Source organism: Molothrus aeneus, chromosome 11, assembly GCF_037042795.1.
Source record: "Molothrus aeneus isolate 106 chromosome 11, BPBGC_Maene_1.0, whole genome shotgun sequence".
Lineage (NCBI taxonomy): Eukaryota > Metazoa > Chordata > Aves > Passeriformes > Icteridae > Molothrus > Molothrus aeneus.
Window position 1 is genome coordinate 13,471,248 of NC_089656.1, and position 22,762 is coordinate 13,494,009.

Genomic DNA, 22,762 nt, shown 5'->3' on the forward strand with positions numbered 1-22,762 from the left:
ACCGTGAGAATGCCATTATTAACGTTTTTATAAATCTCACAGGCTATGTTGGCAATGGAACATTGTTGCCCAGGGAGGTTGCGGATGTCCCAGCCCTCGAAGTGCTCCAGGCCACGTTGGATAAGGCCTGGTTGGAGGTGTCCTTGCCCTTGGCAGGGGTGCCTGGGACTGTATCTTCAACCCCTTAACATCATGATTCCATGTGATGAAAATAAAGGGTTTATTATGGTTTTGGGTGCAATTCTATTGTGAACATAGTACTAGAGATGCAGTACTTCATGGTGGAATACTACTGTATCTTGGCCATGCAGCTGTTCTAGTGGGAGGTGGTAATGTCTATTTTTTACCCTGGGCTGAATTGATAATCAGGATAAGAATTCTTAAATTAGACTTTCTTAAAATACCTACAAAAATATTTGAATCTTAGTACGTCTTTTATTAATTTTTGTATACATTTTCTAGCTACTTTTTACACAACTAGTATTTGTTCTCTTTATGCAGCCCTAGCTGGGTAAGTTTTACCAGCTTGGTAAAACTGTGGTTTGTGCTTTGGGCTTCTGAATAGTGCTGAAGTCCGCAATTCCCAAGACTTTTCAAGTTTATGATTGCTTAAGTACTTTTTGGAGAATGTGAATGATTCCCAGCAGCTTGCAGTATTTAATCCACACACTTCTTCCAATAAAGGACTTTTGAGTTTTTGGTGAATCTGTTCATTCAATTAATGAGATAATCTTAGGTTTTTTTTGTGTTGTAAGAGCAGTGTGACCAAAGTGCTCTTAATTTGGTGGCTGACAGCAGCATGAGAATTAATAATGCATAATCTGTTGTCTCTGTTTTTCTTCAAACCCTAAGGTAGTACTCCTATTCTGGAGGTAACCTGAAATCCATATGCCAAAGATGTAGAAGGGTAGCCACCCTTAATATATTTGCAGTTTTACTGCAAATTTCATGTTTATCCAGTCTTGGGCTGAATTTGGATCCACAAAAGCTGATGCTGCAGATAACTTGGTACCAGTAATGTCTCAGTCATGTGTTCTGCTGTCAGGCCCTTTCTGGTTTTGCCTGGTGTTGGTAAATACCTGAAGGGCTGTTCAGTAACTGTGGGTTACAATAAGGCAATTTTATCTGAGGAAACTTGGATGTCAGTCAAGAGAGCAGTGCAGCAAAGGACTGTCATAGAGCTTGTTCCTGGCTGTGTCTGTGGGTGCTTGTGCAGTGCTGCTCACCTGGGAGAGTCTCAGATATTTCCAGCTGTTCTTCAAGATCCACATGAATTTACTTGGCAAGTAAATGATGGCAGCAAGAAAACATTAACTTTACATACTCAGCTTATTTAAGTTGATTTTGCAATGTGCCTTTCGTGCTAGCTGCTGTTGAGCCAAAGACTTTGAGCCCAGGACTGGTGCTCCCAGCTCACATATGAGTATTGACTTGTGGTTTGGCTCTGCTGCAAAGGACAAATTTTCTCTTGACTCTGAATTCTAAAAACTTTTTTAGTCACCGAGTGCTGTACCTGGTTCTTGCTAACCATCAGGCTACAAGTAGAGTACACTTATAAGTAAATACTAGTTTTCTTCAACTCCTTGCAGAAATGGCTCAAGAAGAGATGGAAGTTGATCTCCACCCAGTGGCTGGTTACTCAGTGGAGACCCTGCCGACACTTGCGCCGGAGCCCTCTGGTCACACAGCGCTCTCCTCCCGCATTCCTGTGCTCGGGGAAGGAGGAGGCAGCGCCGCAGCCCTCCCTGCTGACGATGCTGTTGTCTCACCCGGCGCTGGTGCAGGGGAAGCAGCTGCAGAGCCCGAGCTGCAGACGGGTCCTGCCGCGGCCCCCAGTGGGCAGCAGAGGCTGCAGGGGCCGTTTGATCAGCACCAGCCCCTGCCTGTGCCGCAGCTCACGCAGCGCCCACCGGCGAGGAGAGCTCGCAGGCTGCAGAGACTCGGCGGCTCCCAGAGGACAATCAGTGCCAGGTAAAGCAGAAATGAAATTGGCTCTGAGCTGCCCTCTGATCAAGTCCAGCATCAGTTCAAAACTTCCTTGCTTCCTGGCTCCCAGAGCCCAGCCCAGGTGTGTGGCTAGGGCCAAATCCAGGGTACCTCACTTACCTTTTAAGTTCAGTAATAGCACAGCGACTTTTGGTCTCTTCTGGCAGGTTCTTTGCCCTTGTTAAGTGAATGCCCCTGTTTCATACGTTGGCAGGAGTGATGTTGACCTCTGAGCCCTTCTACATTTTGAATTTTGCTTGCAAAGCTTCTGCTGCTGCTGTTCCCTCTGCGCAGCCAGATTCCTGTCCATGATTCCTGCAGCAGTACTGATTCTCAGCAGTTCCAGCCAGCATTTAGTTCAGTGGAGCTTGTGCTCTGGTTTGCATTTCACCTTTGATTTAGGGTCTGCCTGATTACATTTGCTGGTGATGATTGCTGCAGAAACTTTCACAAACATACAAATTGATATTTTTCTGTAGGACTTTGTTGTTGTTGGTTTGGTTTGGTTTTGGGTTTTGGTTTTTTTTTTTTACTTTCAGACAAAATAAAAAAATCCTCTCTATTTAATACCATTTGGATGGGATAAAGGGGGATGAGTGGAGATGCTCTGCAGCCAGAAAGAAATCCGAATTTCTAGTTTATTTGTTTTTCTCTCATCATTCTAGCTTTTGTACGTGCCAGGATTATTATTAACTGAAGCATTGCTTTTAAATTCAGCAAGACCAAGAGCTCCTCTCCTCCTCGTTGATTAAACACAACTTTATTGTTTGCCCTCAGATTGCCTGTGAAGGTCACTGTAGTTGTGAGGGCTGAAGGCCACCTGAGAAACTCCTTTGAATGTGAAGGATAATTGAGATGATAGCTGAACTGATGGGGGGAGATGTTTCTATCTAGGGGTGAAGTTCCAGTAGAAAAGCAGAGGGAAAGTAGAAAGACTAAGCACAAAGTAGTCAATGGAATGTAGCTCTGATCCAAGTGGTGTGCATTTCCCAGTACCAGTTCCTCCAGGAACCAGGGCTGAGTTAGGGTTGGAGAGAGACAGATTAGGAGTTTCCTTAGGCTTATTAGTGAATGATACTCTCTGTTTTTCTCCTCTCCAACCCCACTATCCCCTTCTCCCCCAAAAGAAGGCAATATTGTTGTTGTAATGAGAAGATTTTCTTTGAACTGAGCAAAATGGATTGTTGCTGATCCTGCTGACTGTTCACAATGTGGTCTATCCTATGTGATTGCTCCCCTACTAGAGAAGGCCTGACTTGATAACAGTGACCCCTTCCTGCTGCAGTCAAAGCCTAGGAATTTTCCTGCAAGCATTCATGAGGAAACATGGTGAGCCTTTAGCTTACCTGAAATGACTGTGGCTTTTGTTTCTTGATTTCTGGACTCAGGGCAGCATTGGACCATTACTTTCAACTCAGTAGGACCCAAGAGCCACCTGCAGGACCAGTTCCGCACCCAGAGTTCCCCCGTATTGCGAGGGACAGCCAGGCACAGCACCCAGCCGAGACAATAGAAGTGAGTGACTCTGACAGCAGCACTTCTGAGGAGGAGGAGGAAGAGGAGGAAGCAGAGGAAGCAGCAGCACCACTGTTACCATCAGCCCAGGAGACTCCTCCAGCAGCGAGCTCAGGAGGTTTGTGCTGTATTGGAGCTGTGTAGAGACTGATTTCAGACACTTTTCTTGCTGTTTGAAAACTCAGCAGGGAAATCCTCTCGAGCCTCTCAACAGACGGTGCTCAGAGATTTTTGTGCCCACAGCTGACAGGAGCAGGCTGCTGCCACACGGCTTCCTGGCAAGCAGCTCCTGAGAGCAGCAGCAGCAATGGGTGATTGCTACCATAATGTTAAATACAATCTTTTTTGCTGTTTGCAGACTGATGAAAGTTTCCAGGATTATTTGTAACTTAAATTTAGAGATTATTGTTTGCCATGCTTCCACTCCCATGTATTATTAAGGAGTGCTATTGAAGACATCAGGTCACAGCTTGGACATCAGCAAGATGATGATTCTTTCAGAGAAGGATCTGATTCAGTATTTTTTAATTATTTGAGATTTCAGTCTGCTTCAGTTGATTTTTCATTCCTGTGTGACACTTAGCTGAGGAGAAGGAGGTGCTTTTTTGGTTTTCTTTCCTCATTTCTTTCTGTCTCACAATTTATTATCTAAACTCGTGTTCACAGGCTGACACATACTTCAGTGACATTTTTTGTGATTAACATGCACAGTTTATGTAAGAGTGACAAATAGTTAACTTGCTAGTCAAGGTTATTGATGCCCAGAGAATACAAGAACAAGGATATCTTTTTACTTCAGTCTCTAAGGAATGTCCTTATGATTGACTCTCTGCCCTCAGTTTTGGTTTTGATTGGCCAGCCCACCTCATTACCTTTTTTAAAATGGTACATCTATGAGGTATCTTTTGAGCAGATCCATTCTGCTTGCTCTGGGCTAGTTTTACACATGACAGGAGCTCAAGCTGTTAAGTGCTGTATATTATTGTGTGAACATATGCTCTCTGCTGGATTTTCTGGAATTCCCTTGTTGCTTATATAAGCCAGTGGCTCCTCTAACAGCCCAGAATCACAGAGGCTGAAAACTTTATTGACATTAGCCAGGGTTAGGTGATACTTCCACTGGATGGAGAATATCTGCCTTGATTACTAAATGTGATTAATGACTCTTGTTTTGTCAGGAGCTAGAGGGGAGGCAGTGATTTCTGCTCCTTTTTTACTGTGCTAGTGGTGGTGATCTCCACACAGCAATTCAGTGTGCCCATGCCTCAACAGATGGGCTGACAGAGGCCCACCACAAAAACATAGGGAGAATACCAGCAGATTTGGTAGTCCAGACAATTACCAGCTGGAAAAGTGCTGAAGTCAGAGTGAATGGACAGGCAGCATACGGGAAATGCTTTCTTGGCACATGAAATATGCATGCTTAGATCCCTTGGCAAAGCAACACATTGGATATTGGTGTCTGTCTTTCTCAGGGCATAATGATGCAGGAATATAATCTTACATCAGCCTAATTATAGACCAGGTCAGAAAATTCTGATAACAATTGCTGTCCTTAACAGACCTCTCCTTTTTTACTGAAATTCTGTTGCTTTTCATAAAAGAAAACAAATTTTTTCAGCACTACGGCTTATATATAGAAGGCCTTACACACAGAATGTGTCCAGGGCACTGATCTGAAGCTTTGTAAGTAACCTGTGCTGTGTCACTACTTAACCTGTGCCCTGATGATTTCAGATCAAAGCATCTTTTGCTTTTCACCCCATTATGAATCAGATTATTTAAGCAATGCTTTCTTTAGTTTCCAGTCAGGTCCAAGCAGAGCCACCTCAAACTTTGTCTCAAGCTTCTGCAGTACATGAAAATCATGAAGATGAACCTGAAGTCCAGCAAAAGCAAGTAAGGTGAACTAAATGCTTTTGGAGACAGATTATATATGATAAATGCTGCATTTTCTGAAACAGTTGTGTTGTATTTTTAATCCTAGACAACTCCACTAAAGAAACTGGAGCCATCAGTTCCTGTTGCACCTCTAGATGAGGAGGAAGGAGATACCTGTGCCATCTGCTTTGAGCAGTGGACCAATGCTGGGGAGCACCGTCTGTCTGCGCTGCGCTGTGGGCACCTCTTTGGCTACACCTGCATTGAGAGGTGGCTCAAGGGACAGGCAGGGAAGTGCCCTCAGGTAAAATGGCTGTTATGTGCACTGGAAAGCACTTAAAGCACTTATTATGTGTGCCCAAATTGTGCCTCAGATGTGGTCACTGTAAGTGTTACAGCTGGTTGCTGCATGACTGCTGTCAGAAGTAACAAACAAACCCCACCATTATTTTGAGGTTATTAGCCCAGTAACAACTAGCAGTACTTTAAAGGGTGGGTTATGACTTGGATCTTCTCCCTGAAGTAGAGCATTTGTGAGTAGCAGATGTAAAGGTTTGAGAGTTCAAGTACTAAACTTGGAAATGGCTTCAGAATGCCCCAGTCTGGTGCTGGAGAGAACCACCTGGAATGGAAATGGCAGATGGATTCCTAGACACAATTAACTAAGCATAATGACTGTGTTATTGGACAGGAAATGTATCTGAGAACTGTTTTGGAACCACAGAATGGTTGGGGTTGGAAAGGACCCTAAAGATCATCTAATTCAGTTTTCAATTGATTAATCTGTTTTGAGCTGTGTCTGCTTTTGCAGCCTTTAAGAGGATCAGTTTGTTGAGGAAGCTGAGAGAGAGCAAACTGAGAACCAGGTTACATCTTTTAATGTCCCTTTGCAAGTGATAAATCAGTTTTTGAAGGGTTTCTTTCCATGGTTAATACTAATCTCCTTCAATAAGGTCTACACTTCTATGTGATGTGTTTCCTTTCCTTACTCCTTTTTTCCATGAAGGAATGTTGACAAAAAATAGGTCAATGAGTACCTTGTAAATAGGATTCAGTTCTGGCACTTTCTGAGTCAGTGGCTGGAAGCCCAGGGTTCCTTTGGCTTTGTCATTTTGAGAGCTTCTGTATTCTTGCTTGACTTTGCAGGATTCCCTCCTCTCAACAAGAAACTTCCTGTTGACGTGTGCTGTGACTAAACCTAAAGAATCCCTGTTGCCATAGCAAAGGCCCAAAGTTGATTTTTCTTACCTCTGTCAATTCTGTGTAAGTTTTTCTTCCCCCACTTCAGGCCCAGACAGATTTCTGAGACAATTGCCTGGCATATTTACTCTTTGGAATTTTGTGACTGCTTTCTTCTTGAACACTAACATCTCAAGGGTTGTTTGCTCCCTCTTTCTCTTCCAATGGTACAAGTACTAAAAAGTTCCTGGGAGAACTTGCTCTGGAGAGAACCTTGAAGCTAAATCATCTTCCCTTCATTTTCAGTCCCCCTCCTTTGCAACTGGGCATTCTCTGGTTGAATGGCCCACAGTTGCTGTGCATGGTCTGTATACCAAGTGGCTTGAGTGTGAGTTGCTGTGAAATTGCAGCATTCCTGATCCTGCCAGTGGCAGCTGCTGGCTGCCAGGAAAACTGTCTTGGCCATTTACTGCAGTTTTTACAAAGGGAGGGAGGTTTTCTGCTCTGAGACACTTGCTTGTGATAACTTTGTGCTGCTAAGTAATAGATAAGTCTGCATTTAAAGCATACAGTAATTTAATCTTTAGCTGAGGTTACTCTATCTGAGTATTCACCTGCCTCTTTTCTTATCAACAAAAAATATTTGCAAAATAAACTTGGAAGAAATTATGGCATCTGTAAGTTCTAACTTGCCTTCTTTTTAAGGTGAATATAATGTACTAAGTGATTGCAGCTAGATGCATGAAATTATTGAAATATCTGCCTCCCTGTGTGTCACTGAAGTCAGTGAGATGTCAGTGTTTCATGCAACACTGGAACACTTCTATGGATTTGGGCCTGTACAATGTGATTAAAGGAATATTGTACAGAAATAAGAGTTGGGAGTATGCTCAGGGGTTCCTAAATCCTTGTCTGTTGGCCAAGCATCAAGCCTTGGTGTTTTCAGACCTGAAGTTGGGCTGGTGTTTTGTTCTAGATCTTGTTTTCTCTTCTTTGTCTGATTTGGGATTTTTTGTCCCTGGAACTTACCTGACTGAGCTGCATTGCTGGTGCATTAGCAGAATGCGTTTAGGGGGAGGCAAGGAGATGGATTATTAAAGGTGCAGCAGGATATGCAACTTTAGTTGTAGCCCTGCTTAGAGCTCTGGTGTCTGTACGAGGGAGCACCTTGCAAACATACTTGTGTTTGTGGCATTGTTTTCCAGCAGAAAGCCCCTCCTTTCAGAGCTAAATAAAACCATACCTAGGGACTCGTAGGGATGCATAGTTTGGATGGTTAAATTCCTGTAGATGACCTGAGCTTGTGTTTGATTTCAGTGCAACAAGAAGGCCAAGCGTTCTGACATTGTGGTGCTGTACGCCCGCACGCTGAAGGCGCTGGACACCAGCGAGCAGGAGCGCATGAGAAGGTAGGGAGTCTGCACCTACAGGTACCTGCAGTGACAGCTGCACTCTCCTGCTGCTCCATGCTTTCATTTCCTCCATGGTCTGAAGCAATGTGTGCATTCCCTTGGGGTGTATCAGGAGTGTAGCTACCTTAAAGAACCAAGGCCTTGCTGCGTTGCACGTCTTAATTTTCTTTTGGAACAGAATTCTTCAGTTTGTGTTTTGTAGTCCTGAAACAGCAAAAGGTGTCTTGTGCTATATGCTGAAATGTTATCATAGGAGGACATGCAAAGTTGATGCCCAAAAGCTGTATATTGCTAATTCATCATTAGATAGGAAAAGCAAGGCATGGTTAGGAATGCAAGGAGGGTGAATAGCTGACCTTTTCTGCCACCTTTTCTGTATGCATTAAACAGAGTAATACCTCATATGAATCACTTTCCATCTTGCTTTGTCAAACTCTTCATGTAGCTTAACTTGGAAAAGGTCAGCAAGCATTACTATGACTCCCATTTCCCTTTCCAGCTTAAATGTAGACTTTGTATTGAAAAAGGGAAAAGCAGGTATGAAAATGGGGACTCATTTCTTTTCAGTAAGATGCTGTCACAGATACTATTCTGAAATGAAAATGCTGTAGATATCTGAGTTCTTCTGAGTCTTGTGTTGAATAGAGTTTAATTGGGGTTTCTTCACTTGTCTGCAATTATACCACTGTTCTTTCAAGGCAGTCTTTCAACAGAAATCTCACTATCCTGGTAATTATAGATCAGAAATGACTGAGGAGTAACAGTCAGGAAGGGAAGAATCTCTCTTCTCTCCAGATTGCCACAGCCTGATGGTGTTTGAAGTGTACCTTTAGAAGGGTGATGCTACTTTCACTGCATTAACACAGAAAAATAAATGATATATATTATTTTTTTTCAAAAGCACAGAAGAGAGTTGGGTGTGTAAATCTTGTTATCTCTCATGAAGGGGTAGTTGCCTGACTTCTGTTTGTGTCTCAGAACCTCACTGCAGCAATTCCCCATATGCCTTGCCCCTTCTCTGCCTCCTGTTGTTGTTGTAAGGCAGGGAGCAGTGACTGTCTGTGGGTCCATGGAGCTGCTGGCAGTGGTTGCCTTCTGGCACACAGCCATGAGTGGAGCAGAGATGTGTGTGTGCATGCATTAGTCTTGTTTGCACGTAGTCTTAAATTAGGTATAAGATCATGGGGTTTGTTTGTCACATTCAAAAAACCCACCAGCCTTCAGGCTTTGACTACTGACATAAAGAATGTGTTTGTGATTGTTAAATAGGCATTTCACCTGTTTCTTCTACAGGGGAAAAAAAAAATCATATGAAAAAGCTATAAGGAAATGACAGAATTCTGTGCTTTGGAACCTCTAAGGAAATGACAGAATTCTGTGCTTTGGAACATGCAAGGCATGTTCTTAGGCAAGCTAGAGCTCCCTGCACATGAATGACAGAAATAACTGGAATATTGCAGCTTTTGACGTACAGAATGCAGTGGGCAACATAGACCAAGTGTACAGCTAATTTTAAGGAGTGTTGGTGTTTCTTTCCCCACTTTAGCTATTCCTTCATGTAAGCCTGTATGAAAGAGAAATAAATTCAAGTAACCTAACGAAAATGCTGCTGCTAAATGGTGTGTGTGAACTTTAGGCCTCAAGGTGAGGTAGTAAGTGTGTCTTCTTTATGGGCATTCACAGAGAATTTATCTGTATAATTTTTTCTGCTTCAGATATATTTTCCTAAAATACAAGATTAGCTACTTAGTAGAGACAAGCTTGAAGATCTTGCTATTATATAGTTATGCTATGATGTGCTGTGTTACTGACACAGTGTATTACATGGACATGATGGTATAGGATTCGCTTAAGTGTTTCTGTAGGGGAAAGAAAATTGATTTCTCTTTCACTCTCCTCTGGTAAATTAATCCTTTTGGAGAGGATGAGGAGAAAGGCTGTTGGAACAATACTTTGGAGTGAGTCATTCAGAACAATTGCATAACTGAATATCTCAAGGTGAATGTGTTGGGTTAGTGCAGTACCAGGTTTTCTGTGACTGTGGATTTGCCTGAACAGGACTTATGGTGGGATGAAGTCAGAGGGCAGGAGCTGACAGCCCAGAAAAGTATCCAAGATAATACCTAGTCCTAAGGATTGCTTTCCTCTCCTTCCTGCAGCTCTTTAGAAAAGGAGCAAATGTTGCGGAGGCAGGCGGAGCTGGAATCTGCCCAGAGCCGTCTCCAGCTCCAGGTGCTCACAGATGAATGCAGCAAACTCCGCAAGCAAGTTCAGGTGAGTCTCAAGCTACAAATACACAGAGTGTTTCTTCCTCTTCAGCCTGCCTTTTCCATCTTCCCTTAGGGGTGAGAAGACAGGATTCCAGTTTTAGTTATCATCAAGATTTAGTAAACTCAATTGGTGAATCATCCCAAGCTGGTAAAGACATCCTGGGCTGGAATATTCATGTGTGCTACAAAAACTGACTTTTTCTTGTCCTTTTAAGACTTAATTGAACTTGCAGCACAGCACTAGAGTTGTCTGGCTGCTGATGTTGCAGGTTCCCCTCAGGTTTTGTGGTGCCTGGAGAGATATGGTAGTAAAGAACCAGACTTAGTCTCCTTGTCTTTTTGTGGTTGCATCAAAATAAGCTTTAGAAATCTCAGTAGTAAACCTGCAGTGCAATCTATTATCACTAGTTAGTCTAGAGTCTTTGAGAAGCAGTTCATGAAGAGGCATGGCTACTTGCAAAATCAAAACAAAAATACCCTAGAGCTTTGGAGTTTTTTGAAGGTTAGTCAACATTTCAGTGTAACACCTTCTGGTGCCCTGGGACCTGGCCTGTCAAATAGGGGAGGCTGTACATAGCCTGAGCAGCTGCTGAGAGGCACCTCTTAGGGCACAAATTACTGACTGTAAATGATAGGTTGTTGAATGACTGCTTCCTTCTGGCTTATGCAACACTGAGATATTTTGCAACCCCTCCTAGCTGCTTTTTCAGGATTCCTATAAGTTATGGACTCTGCCAGTGCTTCAAACTGAATTAGCTGGTGTATTCCACCAGTGCTAGGTTTTCCAAAAGTCTGTTTTATTGCCAGTTTGCTACCTTTTGTTGAATGAGGCAGATGATATCCTCTCACTCTTTAGCAGCCTGCTTATTTTTAGGCTTTTCTTTATTCCTGGAATTTTTTTTATAGCCTTGGCTATTCATATCTGTACATTAAACAACATCCTCTTTGCTGAAGTCTTCCTGTGTGGCATAAGATAAGGCTTTATAAATTCTCTACATTCCTGCATGAAGCCATATGCTCATCATCACTAATAAAAAGCTAGTCCACTTCAAACTTTGGCTTAAAAATGCAAATAAGGTAATATTGCAGGTCCATAATGTTTTCCTGCAATTCATTTGGTCTTAAATGATGGAGTATCCAGTCTAACTGAAGTCACATGTTATAAAGATTAAGTACCTTGTGTTCTTTAAGCTCTGTTTCAGTATTTATTACTGCATTCATCATTGTACTGTAGTGGTTAATGCAAATGCTGGAAGCAATTTTAAGGTGCTTGTTTATACTGTGAACAAACTGGAAGTAAAACAATATACTGGGGAACAAAAAAGTCAGCAGGAAGTCCACAAAAGTCTTTAACTTGTTTGATTGCATTTTGAGCAGATGCCTAATGAGCTCCTTGTTTTATGAGAAGTCGTAGAGTAAATTAACTACTTGCACAGAAGTATTTAGATTGGGAGGTTTCTAGCCCAGCCCTGCTCAGGGGTTTTTGTTGCTAATGCACTTGAGCTGTGCCCAGCAGCAGTCATGGCACTAGCTGTGACCTTTTTTAGGTTTGTATGCATTTTTCTGTGCTCTTACCCATTAAGAGTCTTGTTCATTGTACTTTGTTATTGAAGTATGTAATGTTATTGAGACTAGGAAATTGATGTTTTTTAAGTCTTTAGCTATATGAAAATACATGAGGAAATGAACTTGAAGATGAGGAGAGCTCTGGAAGAAAGCCCTCAGGAGTGGGGACTGTGCTGAGCTGTGTCCTGCCCACCCCTGAACCACAGAGGTTCAGGCTTGTGTTTTGGAGCCAATGCTGCTGACACCTTACTTTTACCTAATGTTTTTCCTTTGGGAGCAGAAAGAACTTGGGAATTAAATGTGACCTACTGCAGTACTTCTGAATCTGCCAGCATTTTCAGTAAAAGTTGCTAATGATAAGTAAACCATCTCTGCCTTCTAGTATTAATAGCACTGATCAGCTGGGGTAGGAGATCTGATTTTTGCACATGGGAAGCAGTAGCTCGTTTGGGTATGGAGCAGGAAAAGGAAGACTGGTAGGGAAATTGCAGGAGACTGCATGCTGCTGTGGAGAAGAAAGCAAATGTGATTGTGACCCTTACAGAGATCAGTTTATGTTTCTTGATGTAATGGAAAAGGTTTTTTAAAATACGATTTTCAGAGCATTCAAAAAAATTGAATGGCAAAATATCAATAAAAAATTGTGTATTCAATACCTCTAGGAAAAAAAATGGGCTAATTGTTTTATTGAATAAAAATTGTTCATCTTTGTGATCTGTTGTCACCTCCAGCTTGGGGGAAGTGGAAGCTGGTATTTCATTGCTGTTGTTTATTGTGAAACCAGTTAGAAATGCTCCATGTCCTTTAGACTGAATTTGAACCCAAACCCCAAGGTGGACGGTGGAATGTCTGCAGTGCTGCACCACAGCTTGAGGTTGTCCTGTCCTGTGTTTCTCTGTTAAAGGCAGGGCTGGGGCTGTGCAGTGCCAGGTGTGGCTTCTCTAAGAGCTCTGTGGGAAACAGAGAGTGACAGTCATTGATACCTGCCTTGGTCTTGAAAGCTTCATATCAGCTATTGGGGCGGTAACCTAATAACTCAAAACTGTTCTGAATTTATTGTAGCTGCTTGTTTTCCTTTCCTATTCATTGTGCTCTTCTGCTTTTCCTCCTGTATGCTCCTGAGGAAGACTTTTGCTCTATAGCCCATTCTTTCCCCCTGGTGTGACTGTGTTCATTCATCACTACAAAGGCAAGCTGAAATCTAGAGACAGTCATAGCATGTGCAGAGAGAGGAGTCTGCTCTCAAGGCCATTAGTTGACACCAGGCATCAGGAAAACTGCAAAGCATCTTAAAGGAAAGTATAGGCTTTTACATAATGAGCAGAATGTTCTTTTGAGCACAATTAGTGGAATTTGTCTGCAGCGGAACATTTTTAATCACCTTGCTAATGTGCCTCCAGTAAGACTTCCTGGTTCTGCTGGGTTTGTCCATTGTGTTTAAATGTAAACATTGTACTAATAATCCTTGTGATTTTAATTGCCTGGTTTCCTTTTTAATAACTTGTGTGAAAGTTGAATGTTGAGTGCAGGTGACAAGGAGAGTTTTGTAAGGTCCCCAGAGCAACAGATCATTTTAATCTTTTCTGATTCCCAGTGATTGTGGTCACCCCCCCCCCCAAGTTGCTTTCTTCTAAGTTACCTGTGTTTTGACTGACTGCTTACTCTAAGCTTGAAGCTGCATCTTTCATCATAAGCATCCTGACAATCCTCACACCCCTTCTTCTTTCCTAGGTTGTTTTGTCTTTTCTTGCTCTAATAGGATGATCTGGAGTCTCCAGCTTCCTTTTTTTTTCCTTACATTTTTGTATTCCCTTGGAACATCTGCAATGTGCTTGATGCCAAAGAGATCAGACCTCTGTAAAGTATCAGAACTGCTCTCCTCTTGAGCAGCTTCCAAAAGTTATAGGTCTTGATAACTATTAATGTAGAATTCAAACTTTGATCTTGCCTTTTTGAAAATTGCTGCCTTTCCTTCAATGCAGGTTAAGTGGTGGTGGCTGGTTCACTATTGAGGCTGACTTGCAATTACTGCTATATTCATAATATCATTCTTGTGACCCTTAATTGTTTAAAGATTACATAATGTTTGAACCAGAACCTGCGTTGCTCAGACAACAGAAAGCAAGTAGCAATTTTCCTTCAGTATACCTTCCCTCTTAAATATCCCTGAGATTCTGTATTGTTTGGATTTGACCTTGGATTACATGATGGTCAAAATACTTTTTGGGAAGGGACACTTCTAGTTAACTCACAATATGCTGATGCCACTACCTTGATTCCCACCTCACCCCTGATGATCTCAGCAGAAAAAGGAATTCAAGGAATACCTTGTTCTTCACAGAAGCTGTTCTTGGCCATGCCTTTGCTGAATATCCTTGAGCATTCATCAGTTGAGGTGGAGGAAAAGAGGGGAAGAGGTGGCAGAAGACAGAGCTGGAGCTCTTGAGAGTTGTGTTGTTCCTGGAATTTGCAGCACAGGGTTTACAAGAACAGGGTCATTGTCATTAAATAGGCTGACTTCTTTCCTGCAACGCCCTTTGTGTTGATTCTTGGGCTTTTATTTTTTTATGGGGTATTCTGGAAATTCTGGAAAATGGTTTTAATTGACTTTCTCTTGTGGTTTAGGGGCTCATAATACTTGGCAGTTCATTCCCTTCTAAACAGCATTGATCTGGTAATAGTTGTTACTGGCTTTTATGTGTTGCCCAAGAGTCCTCTCTTTCACAGGGTGTAATATATACAATAACACACTTTGAATACATTTTGCCAATATTTACACAGCATTTGGATGCTTCTGTTGCTCACTGCCATAGGCTATGAACTTAGAAATATAGTACTTCAGGATTAGCATGGAAAGAGGACTATATTTCCCTCTTTTATCTGAGAACAAGTACAGCTGGAGCACAGGAAGCAGAGAGCACAGGAGGTTGCACTGCTGGTGATGCATTAAAGCTCTTTGGGTCCTTTCTTTGCAGGAGCTGAAGGCTCTGGTGGCCCAGTACAACATGAACACTTCTCAGCAGCCCGGCAGCTCCCGGCCCTGCCTCGCAGGCAGCCTCCCCTCCAGCCAAAGCCAGCGCAAGTACCACTTGGAAAAGGTGTTCTTGGTGTCTCAGGCTGGCAACTGCAGAGTCATGGCATACTGTGACTCACTGGGCTGTCTTGTGGTATCACAGCCTTCTCCACAGTCTACTTTTATTCCTGGTAATTAAGCAAGTCAACATTTGGAGGCTCAGAAGTACAAGTCACTGTCATTTCTGCTTTGTCCCTGCTCCCTGCTTTTCTGCTTGGCCTTTGCATGTGCCTTGTAGACTGAGAGTACTTGTAAGACTCCCCATACTTCATCTGGCCCCTGCATTGGTAGTCTCTGCCTAGCAAAGGGGCTTGTTTTCCTGGCACTTCTATGGCAGAGTCCTAGCAGAGGGTCTGCAGCTGTCCTGCTGGAATGCTACATCCACAGGAAGGTAAAAGATGTGTCCTGTAATCCTTGCAAAGGTGGACCTTCTGAAAGGAGAAGGGGCCAGGCAGGGGGGCCTGCAGAGAAACTTCCAGTGGTTAAGTGAGAAACGCTGCTTCCCAAAGTGCAGGTGGATTGATGCACATACAGCTGATTAGTCAGTACTCTTAAAAAACAAACAAACAAAAAACCCAACCAAAAGAAAACTCCTTTTAATATGAATGCCTGAATGCTATTCCCTAATGAGGAAATAGGAAGCCAAGAAGTCACGGGCAGCCCTGGTTTTGTCTCACTGTTATGTCCAGGGGCCAGTGACCTGACATCTGGACCAGTGCCAGTGGCTGTTTCAGTGCAATACATGTGGCATTAGGAGTCTGAGAGCGCTTATTTACCAAATGCATTCTGACTGATGAGAGTTACTCTATTTGGTTAATGGGTTTGAGGTTAATGTGCCTTATCTAGGCATAACAAAGTGCTTTTCTGCATTTAACTGGTCTCATTTTTCTGGCATTTGTAGCCAGGACTGGATCTCTGAATGGAGCCTTTGTGGTGACTCTTGTAGCACACAGGTTAAGTTCACCTGTACCCATTCTTTGCTATGATGCTTGTTCTCTTAAATAGCCATGTAATCCTGCTCTTTGTGGTTTTATCTGTGCAAGAGTGTCTTTGAAGAAGCTGGCTAAAGAGCAGCAGGTCTTGTAACAAGAATTGTAGCACTGGTACTGAATTTGCTCTTGCTGACTGGGATCCTTAAGGATTTAGCTTTGCTGCCATCTGAATTAAAGATTTGTGGCAGTTCTTACCCAGAAGAGCAAACAACTTACATGTTCATCCCACCACAGGCTTCAATACAGACTTTGTAGTTCTGGCATAGAATAGACAGTTCTATGCATATTCTGCTTCTCAATAATCTGCTTTACCCTTCTTCTGTGGCAGGTTGTGGTGTTAAGATGATGAGCTTGGCCAACCTGAAGAGCAGCCAGTACATCCCCATCCACAGCAAACAGATCCGGGGCCTGGCTTTCGGCACTCGAGCCGATGGTTTGCTGCTCTCTGCTGCCCTGGACAACACTCTCAAACTCACCAGGTGAGCCCTGCCTGTCCCTGCAGGGTTTGGCTGTGTGCAAGAGGTTGGGTTGGATTTTGTTCTGTCTTGCAGCATTTGCTGTTCTGCTTTCTGAAAGACGCTGCAAAGATGAGAATCAGGTCTGCATATTCTTCCTGCCTGTGGGAACTAACAGAAAGGAGGACTTATTGATGCTTTTGTATCTTTAAGGTGGAGGTGTCTCTCTGATTATTTTCCTGTGGAAAACAAGTAATTCAGCATGGATTGGCCTACTGTGTTGAGAATAAATAACATAATATATAGACATGACATTTACTGCCCACTTGGTTTTCTGTGGTTTTTCACACTGCAGGGGAATGTGAGGCATGAGAACTTGTACATCATAAAGCAGAAATAAGGGATGGTTAGGCTGGGCTCCTCCTTCCGTGCACTAATGTCAACTTCACTGATTTTAAACTTCTTGCAGATCATGGAATTCATCTGGGATATGAAATGCATAAACAGCATTGTTGAGCATGTGTTAGAGGCTCTCTAGAGCTAACAGAGACTTAAAGCAGCAGGTTGGAGACTAATTATGCAGAGACTGAGAGAAAAATGTGTCCAGTCTTGTTAGAATTTACAGTTTGAGTGTGTTTTCTTGCTGCTTTGCTGCTCTTCAGTCTTAATCTTACAGTGCTTCAAAACTTTATTGGCTGATTGATTCTTATTGAGGTATATTATTAACATCTCTGTGCAATCTGTCTGTCACTATTGAGTTAGGCAGGATAAGTGTCTGGTTTTTGACTAATTAGTTTCAATTCTTTCCCACAAGTGAAGCAATGAGCAGAACTTAATCCTGCAACAGAAATGTACAGAATGTTTCTTTCCTGTAACCATGTTGAAACGTTGGCTAGACTAGTTAAAAGTAAACAAAACTGTCTCTGATGCTCAAGTCAAGGTGTCAGATTTCTAACTGATTGGGTTGATAATTCTTTTCATGGTTTAATCTGAAGAGTTAGCAGACACTGCAACAAGGAGCCAGACACTTCCATATCTGCTTTTCACTGCCTGGTTGGCTGCATCAGAGCTTGTGATCCTCTTGCTTTTGTGCTTGATCCCAGAATGTCTTGGAGTTAGGTGTTGACTTCAGCAGCATCTTCATACTTCTTTCAGTCTCCCTCTTGAAAGGATAGTCCTTCTTTAGCAATCTCTCTTCTCTAGTTACTAATTTCATAGTCATCCTCCCCAAAAGAATTATCCAAGATGCTTTTATGTCTCCTGCTCTGGCTTGCAGTTGTTTAAAATAGCACTGTGAGTTTGTTTGGTTTTGGGGGTTTTTTTCATCCTGTTGTTTTGACCCAGTCACTGCTCTGGTATCAAACTCCCTGTTTCCCCAGCTAGATCTTTGTAGTTGTTCCCCTTACACTTACCTGGGAGCAATTACTTGTTTCTCTGGAGTCCTGAGCATAATCACCTTCCCCAGGGAGAAGCACATGTGTTACAAAGGATATCCGGAGTTACTTTGATATGTGCAGTCTTCTGTGCTGTTCTCAGTGTGCAAATGCATGTTGACAATGCTGCCCTTTGCAAATACATCCTGATCTGATACCAACTTCATCTGCTATTCTGGGTTGTGCCCCTCTGTGGACTCTCTTCTTCTTTAGAAACTTGATTTGTAGAAGGAATAATTAATACTGTAAATGTACTTTCAACTGTCCTTAGTCACTCACTGTCTCACTCCTGCTTAAGCTAGATTCTTTTGAGGCATAAATACTGTTCCTCTTGTGTAAAAAGAGAGGAAATAATTAATGAGAGATGTAATCTGAAGAGATGAGCCCTGTGATCTCAGGAATATGTGGTGTTATGGGACCACACCAGCATTGCTTCCCCTAATTGTTTCCAGAAAAGTAACTTAGCTTTCTCTTGCCAGTAAGGCAGCTGAGACCCTGCTGTGAGATTTCCTCTCCCAGTCCCCAAAGATCAAACTGGAAAAAGAAGCATTGGCCTGGAAGAATTATAAATCACTTGACAATATCCAAGGGATTATTCTTTTTGGGTTTTTAGATTCATGTCTGGAGTAAAGGAGGAGTCAATTGAGAATTCAGTCTAAAGAAGTTAGACTGAAGTCTTAAGTTTGTCTGAAGACTTTAAAAAGCTAGATTAGCTTATTTTAATTATGCAGTTTTCTCATCAGTAGATACTTGTGCAACTGGCCATCACTTTGCTTTTCTTCTGCAGCTTGGCAACAAACACTGTGGTGCAGACATACAATGCTGGCCGTCCCGTGTGGAGCTGCTGCTGGTGTCTTGATGATACAAATTATGTTTATGCTGGATTGGTCAATGGCTCTATCATGATTTATGATCTGAGAGACACAAACTCTCATGTCCAAGAACTGGTCCCTCAGAAGTCGAGGTATGGCAGAAGGATTTATCATTCCTCTCAACTAATAAACATCAAGTTAAATACAGCTTCTTCCATAAATCACACAACAATCACAATAGTTGAAATTGTATTATATGAATCTCTTGTTCAAAAATTCACATTTAGTACAAATGTGAGAAGACTCTCATAAGGCTGTATGGTGTTTATATATGACTTATGCAGGTGCCAAGCACTTGTGCTCCTTTTAAGGCACACAAGGGTCAGAAATAGACCCACTGGTGCAGTATAAACAGAAGAGCTGAATTTGTTTTGGAGTTGGGTTTAGTATTTAATTTCAAAAGGACAAATTACAAAGAGATGTGAAATTCTGGTGCTTCTGATTTTTATACTCTGGGAATCAAATGCTGATTTGCAGTCATCTGATCTGTGCTGTCTGCTGCTTCTGTAAAACACAAGGCTCAGTAGTTAGGCTGGATTTAATTTATATTGACACATCCATTGAAACTCCTTGCTTGAAGGACCAGCTCACGGCCTGCTTAGGCCTTTTCTTTGCCATGCATTTGGAGAGCTGGAGCTGCTGGTGCCCTGCCCAGCAGCGAGCAGGGCACCAGCAGAGCTGCAGTTGACAGTTCTGACTCTTGCCAATGACCCTTCCAGGTGCCCCATGGTGTCACTGTCCTACCTGCCCCGGATGGCCTCAGCCTCGCTGCCTTATGGTGGGATATTGGCTGGGACCTTGGAAGGAGCCTGCTTCTGGGAGCAGAAAGCTGGGAACTCCTACCGGCCTCATCACCTGGCCCTGGAACCTGGGGGCTGCATCGATCTCCAGACAGAGATCCACACACGGCACTGCCTGGCCACATACAGGCCTGGTAAGTGCTGAGATGTCTGCAGGCTCTGACCACTGCTCCTCACTGCTCTGGGCTGAGCTCAGCAGCAGCCTTGGTGCTGTGGGCACAGCAGAAACACAGCACCTGCTCTTACTAGAGCCATGAGCATCTGCACATTGGGAAAAACTGGGGATGAACAAAAGGAGGCGGCTGCAGGGTGGTGGTGCTTGTATTCCTACAGATAAAGCCTATCTGTGAGTACATTTTTCAAAAGTCACCTTTTTATTTCTACTACACAGGTAAAAATAACCCATGTATGCGTTGTGTGATGATGGAACTGACTTGCAGCCCACTGACAGAGGGCTCAGAAGATGTGGTGTGTTCTTCTAACCCGGTTCAGACTTTCAGTGCTGGTCCCACTTGCAAGCTGCTGACCAAAAATGCCATTTTTCAGAGCCCAGAGGATGATGGGAGTGTCTTTGTGTGTGCTGGTGATGAGGCATCCAATTCTGCTCTGGTATGTCTTGCTCCTTTCGGTGTGGTGCGGGGGTTTATTGCAGTTCTTAGGAGAGAAGCCTTATCAGTCACAGCATCAGTGTGATTTGGTGGGAATTGTCATGCACATTACCCTGTGCTGGTTGGTGTGTTGTGGCAGATGTAACTTCCTGATAGTGTGAGACCCCCAATCTTAGGCAAGGCCTGTGGTCCCCATCCATCAAAGGGCTTGTAGGCAGTGAGCTCCTGTTGTCCCCCAGGGAAATGGGGTTGGGCACAGTGGCACAACAGGGCCCTGTGAGTGGTGTAACAGACTCAGTGGGATAGTAAGTGTATTAAGTGCTGCAGGAGAAGGATGCAAGGTTTTTAGGGATGATGAGGAAGAGGACACAGGTTGCCTTTTGTATGAAAAAGCAGCCCAAATGCAGAAGATGGGCAGCAGGCTGTGTGAGAGCTCGAGTGGGGTCAGAGAGGGTGGTCAGGGTGGCATTGTGCTGCAAACCTGTTAAAGACCAAGTGAGGTGTGGAAGTAGAGAAAGGGTCCTATGAGTAAATTGAGAGAATCTTTTCTGGAGAGCGGATGGTCTGTTCTGGGTAGGAGGGGAGAGTCCTGCAGTCCTTGACCTTGTCTGTCCCTCCCACAGCTCTGGGATGCTGGAAGTGGTTCCTTGCTGCAGAAGCTGCCAGCTGACCTGCCTGTGCTGGATATCTGCCCCTTGGAAGTGAACCAAAGCCACCTCTTGGCTACTCTGACAGAGAAGACGGTGAATATCTATAAATGGCAGTGAGCTACACTTGCCACAGACTGTTCAAATATGCTGCTGATAACCCTACACAAGTGTTCAGTCCTGCACTTGCTGCTTACAGGAGACAGGATCCATTACAGCACCTTTCTGGCAGTGGGGAGGAACTGGGATGTGCTGGTGCCCAGAGCAATTTCTTTCTTCTTCTGTATTCCTCTTTTGGCCTCCCCTTATTTCTTCTTTTGTCAATTTTTTTAGTCAAACTCCACAAGCTGCCTCAGCACAGCAATAGTTCCTGGAGTGTCTCCAGTGTGTAATTGCACTTTTTTTCCCGCTGTGGATGCAGCACAGGGACTTTCAAATCTCTGCTACAAATGAATAAAATAAGAGGAGCTTGAAGACCTGAGACTCTCACTGCACTTTGTTGTGGAAGCTTGCCGTGATTGCTGGGTGGTGAAAAGGCATCTTGTAGCACTGCTGATACACAGTGTGAAAGCAAGCTCACTGCCATGGGGAGCACACTCCCAGTGTTCTGTTGAAGGTCTAGGATCAGTTGGCAGTTATTCCCTAGCAAGGATGGATCCTGTTTTGGGGTCATGCAGAGAACAGGCTTGAAAAATCTACAGAGAACCTTTTTCTTTTGTGCATTTTTTTTCCCCATGAGCATATAATTTGCACTGTAATTCCTTAATTCTCTGCCTTCTTTCCCTTCTCTCTTTCCTGCTTTACCTGCAAGCAAAATTGGACAGTTTGTGGAAAATGAAAATAGTACTGGAGAAGTACAGGTAAAGAAGAGGGAGATGATTCTTGTACTGTTGGCTGCTGCAGTCCACAGTGTTCTTTCTTAAAGACAGGAATGTAGTGAAACAGCCAGTACATTGGAAAAGAATGCTGGCTGCTTCTGTTATTTGGGAGTAGGGGGGCTGGATTTTTTCTGTTTTGAGGAACCAGTGGAAGCTCAGGGATTTCATCAGCTTGTTTTTACTGACCTTTTGTCTTCCTTAAATGACAGTTTACAGCTTCACAACTGGTCACAGAGAGCTTCCAGTTGTGTTTGTGTGAGTGTGCTGCAGCTACTGGTTTGTGTAAATGTGAGCCTGTGGGGTGGGATCACAGCTGGGGATGTGTGGGCAGGTGCTCTCTTAGCACCTTACAGTAAATACTCATCTCCAGGTCAGATCATGGAGGGGGACTTCAGTTCCATTTTATGTAACAAAGTCAAACTTGCATGGATGTTGGAAGCTGCAGGACAAAGTTCCCTGTGCTAGAAGGTTGTCCCTTGGCACACCTCTGCTTCTGGATGTAGTGAGCAGCAGCTGTCCCATTCAGATTGAGTGTGCCACCACTTGAGCTGCCAGGATAATTTTATTTGCTGAAGGCTGGGGCTTGCAAGATGTGATCCTGTTTGTCTTAAAAGGGACTGAGAAGATCTCAACTTAACTTTATATTTTTTCTGTATAGTATTTTGTTCCTATATTTTTATACTGTAAAAATAAAGTGTTTATTATTATCAAATATAACTGGTGCTGCTGTACTTTGAAAATAGGTCTCTGACATTCACTGGATGTCTTATGAACATTACCAAGGGTTCCCTTATGCAGGTGAGGTTTCTCTTGCTTTGTATTATTTCCAGGTCACACTGAGCTTCAGGCTGAAATAATGAAGGTATTTAGTGAATGAGTCCTCACTGAACCATCCTATCCAGCCAGGTGAGAGGAAAAAAAAGGGTTGAGCAAGGTCAGGCTACACACAGGGAATGTCTTTTAAATGAAAATGACTCACAGATATGAGAATTTTTGGCGTTTTAACAATGATCAGGAACTAAGGGTTGGTAGAATGATATTGTGAGAAGGTCTCTGGTAACAGCTAAACCAGAAAGAGCAGGATGCTCTCTACCATATTAGTACAATGAGCTTCTTGTTCTCAGGTATTCTGAGGCATCATTTATGTTCAGTGAGCTCCAACCCCATCTTACCACAAGAAATCTGGAAAGTTTTA

The 22,762-nt window shown here is 43.2% G+C and overlaps 1 protein-coding gene across 1 annotated transcript; it reads left to right on the forward strand.

The window, feature by feature from the left end:
• The first annotated feature begins 1,591 nt into the window (after positions 1 to 1,591).
• On the forward strand, positions 1,592 to 22,284 carry RFWD3 (ring finger and WD repeat domain 3). The gene is made up of 12 exons (XM_066557391.1): positions 1,592 to 1,971; positions 3,375 to 3,619; positions 5,303 to 5,400; positions 5,489 to 5,686; positions 7,879 to 7,970; positions 10,133 to 10,247; positions 14,785 to 15,013; positions 16,203 to 16,353; positions 18,550 to 18,726; positions 19,354 to 19,568; positions 19,826 to 20,043; positions 20,666 to 22,284. The coding sequence occupies exons 1-12, from the start codon at positions 1,592 to 1,594 to the stop codon at positions 20,807 to 20,809; spliced, it is 2,262 nt and encodes a 753-aa protein (XP_066413488.1). The 3' UTR covers positions 20,810 to 22,284.
• The last annotated feature ends 478 nt before the right edge of the window (positions 22,285 to 22,762 follow it).

What these genes read in the sequence shown, in the direction of transcription:
- RFWD3 (XM_066557391.1), top strand. Translation starts at nt 1,592, where the DNA reads ATGGCTCAAGAAGAGATGGAAGTTGATCTCCACCCAGTGGCTGGTTAC. An exon ending in TCCAGCAGCGAGCTCAGGAG is followed by an intron (nt 3,620 to 5,302) that starts GTTTGTGCTGTA and finishes TGCTTTCTTTAG; the next exon opens with TTTCCAGTCAGGTCCAAGCA. An exon ending in ACAGTCTACTTTTATTCCTG is followed by an intron (nt 15,014 to 16,202) that starts GTAATTAAGCAA and finishes CTTCTGTGGCAG; the next exon opens with GTTGTGGTGTTAAGATGATG.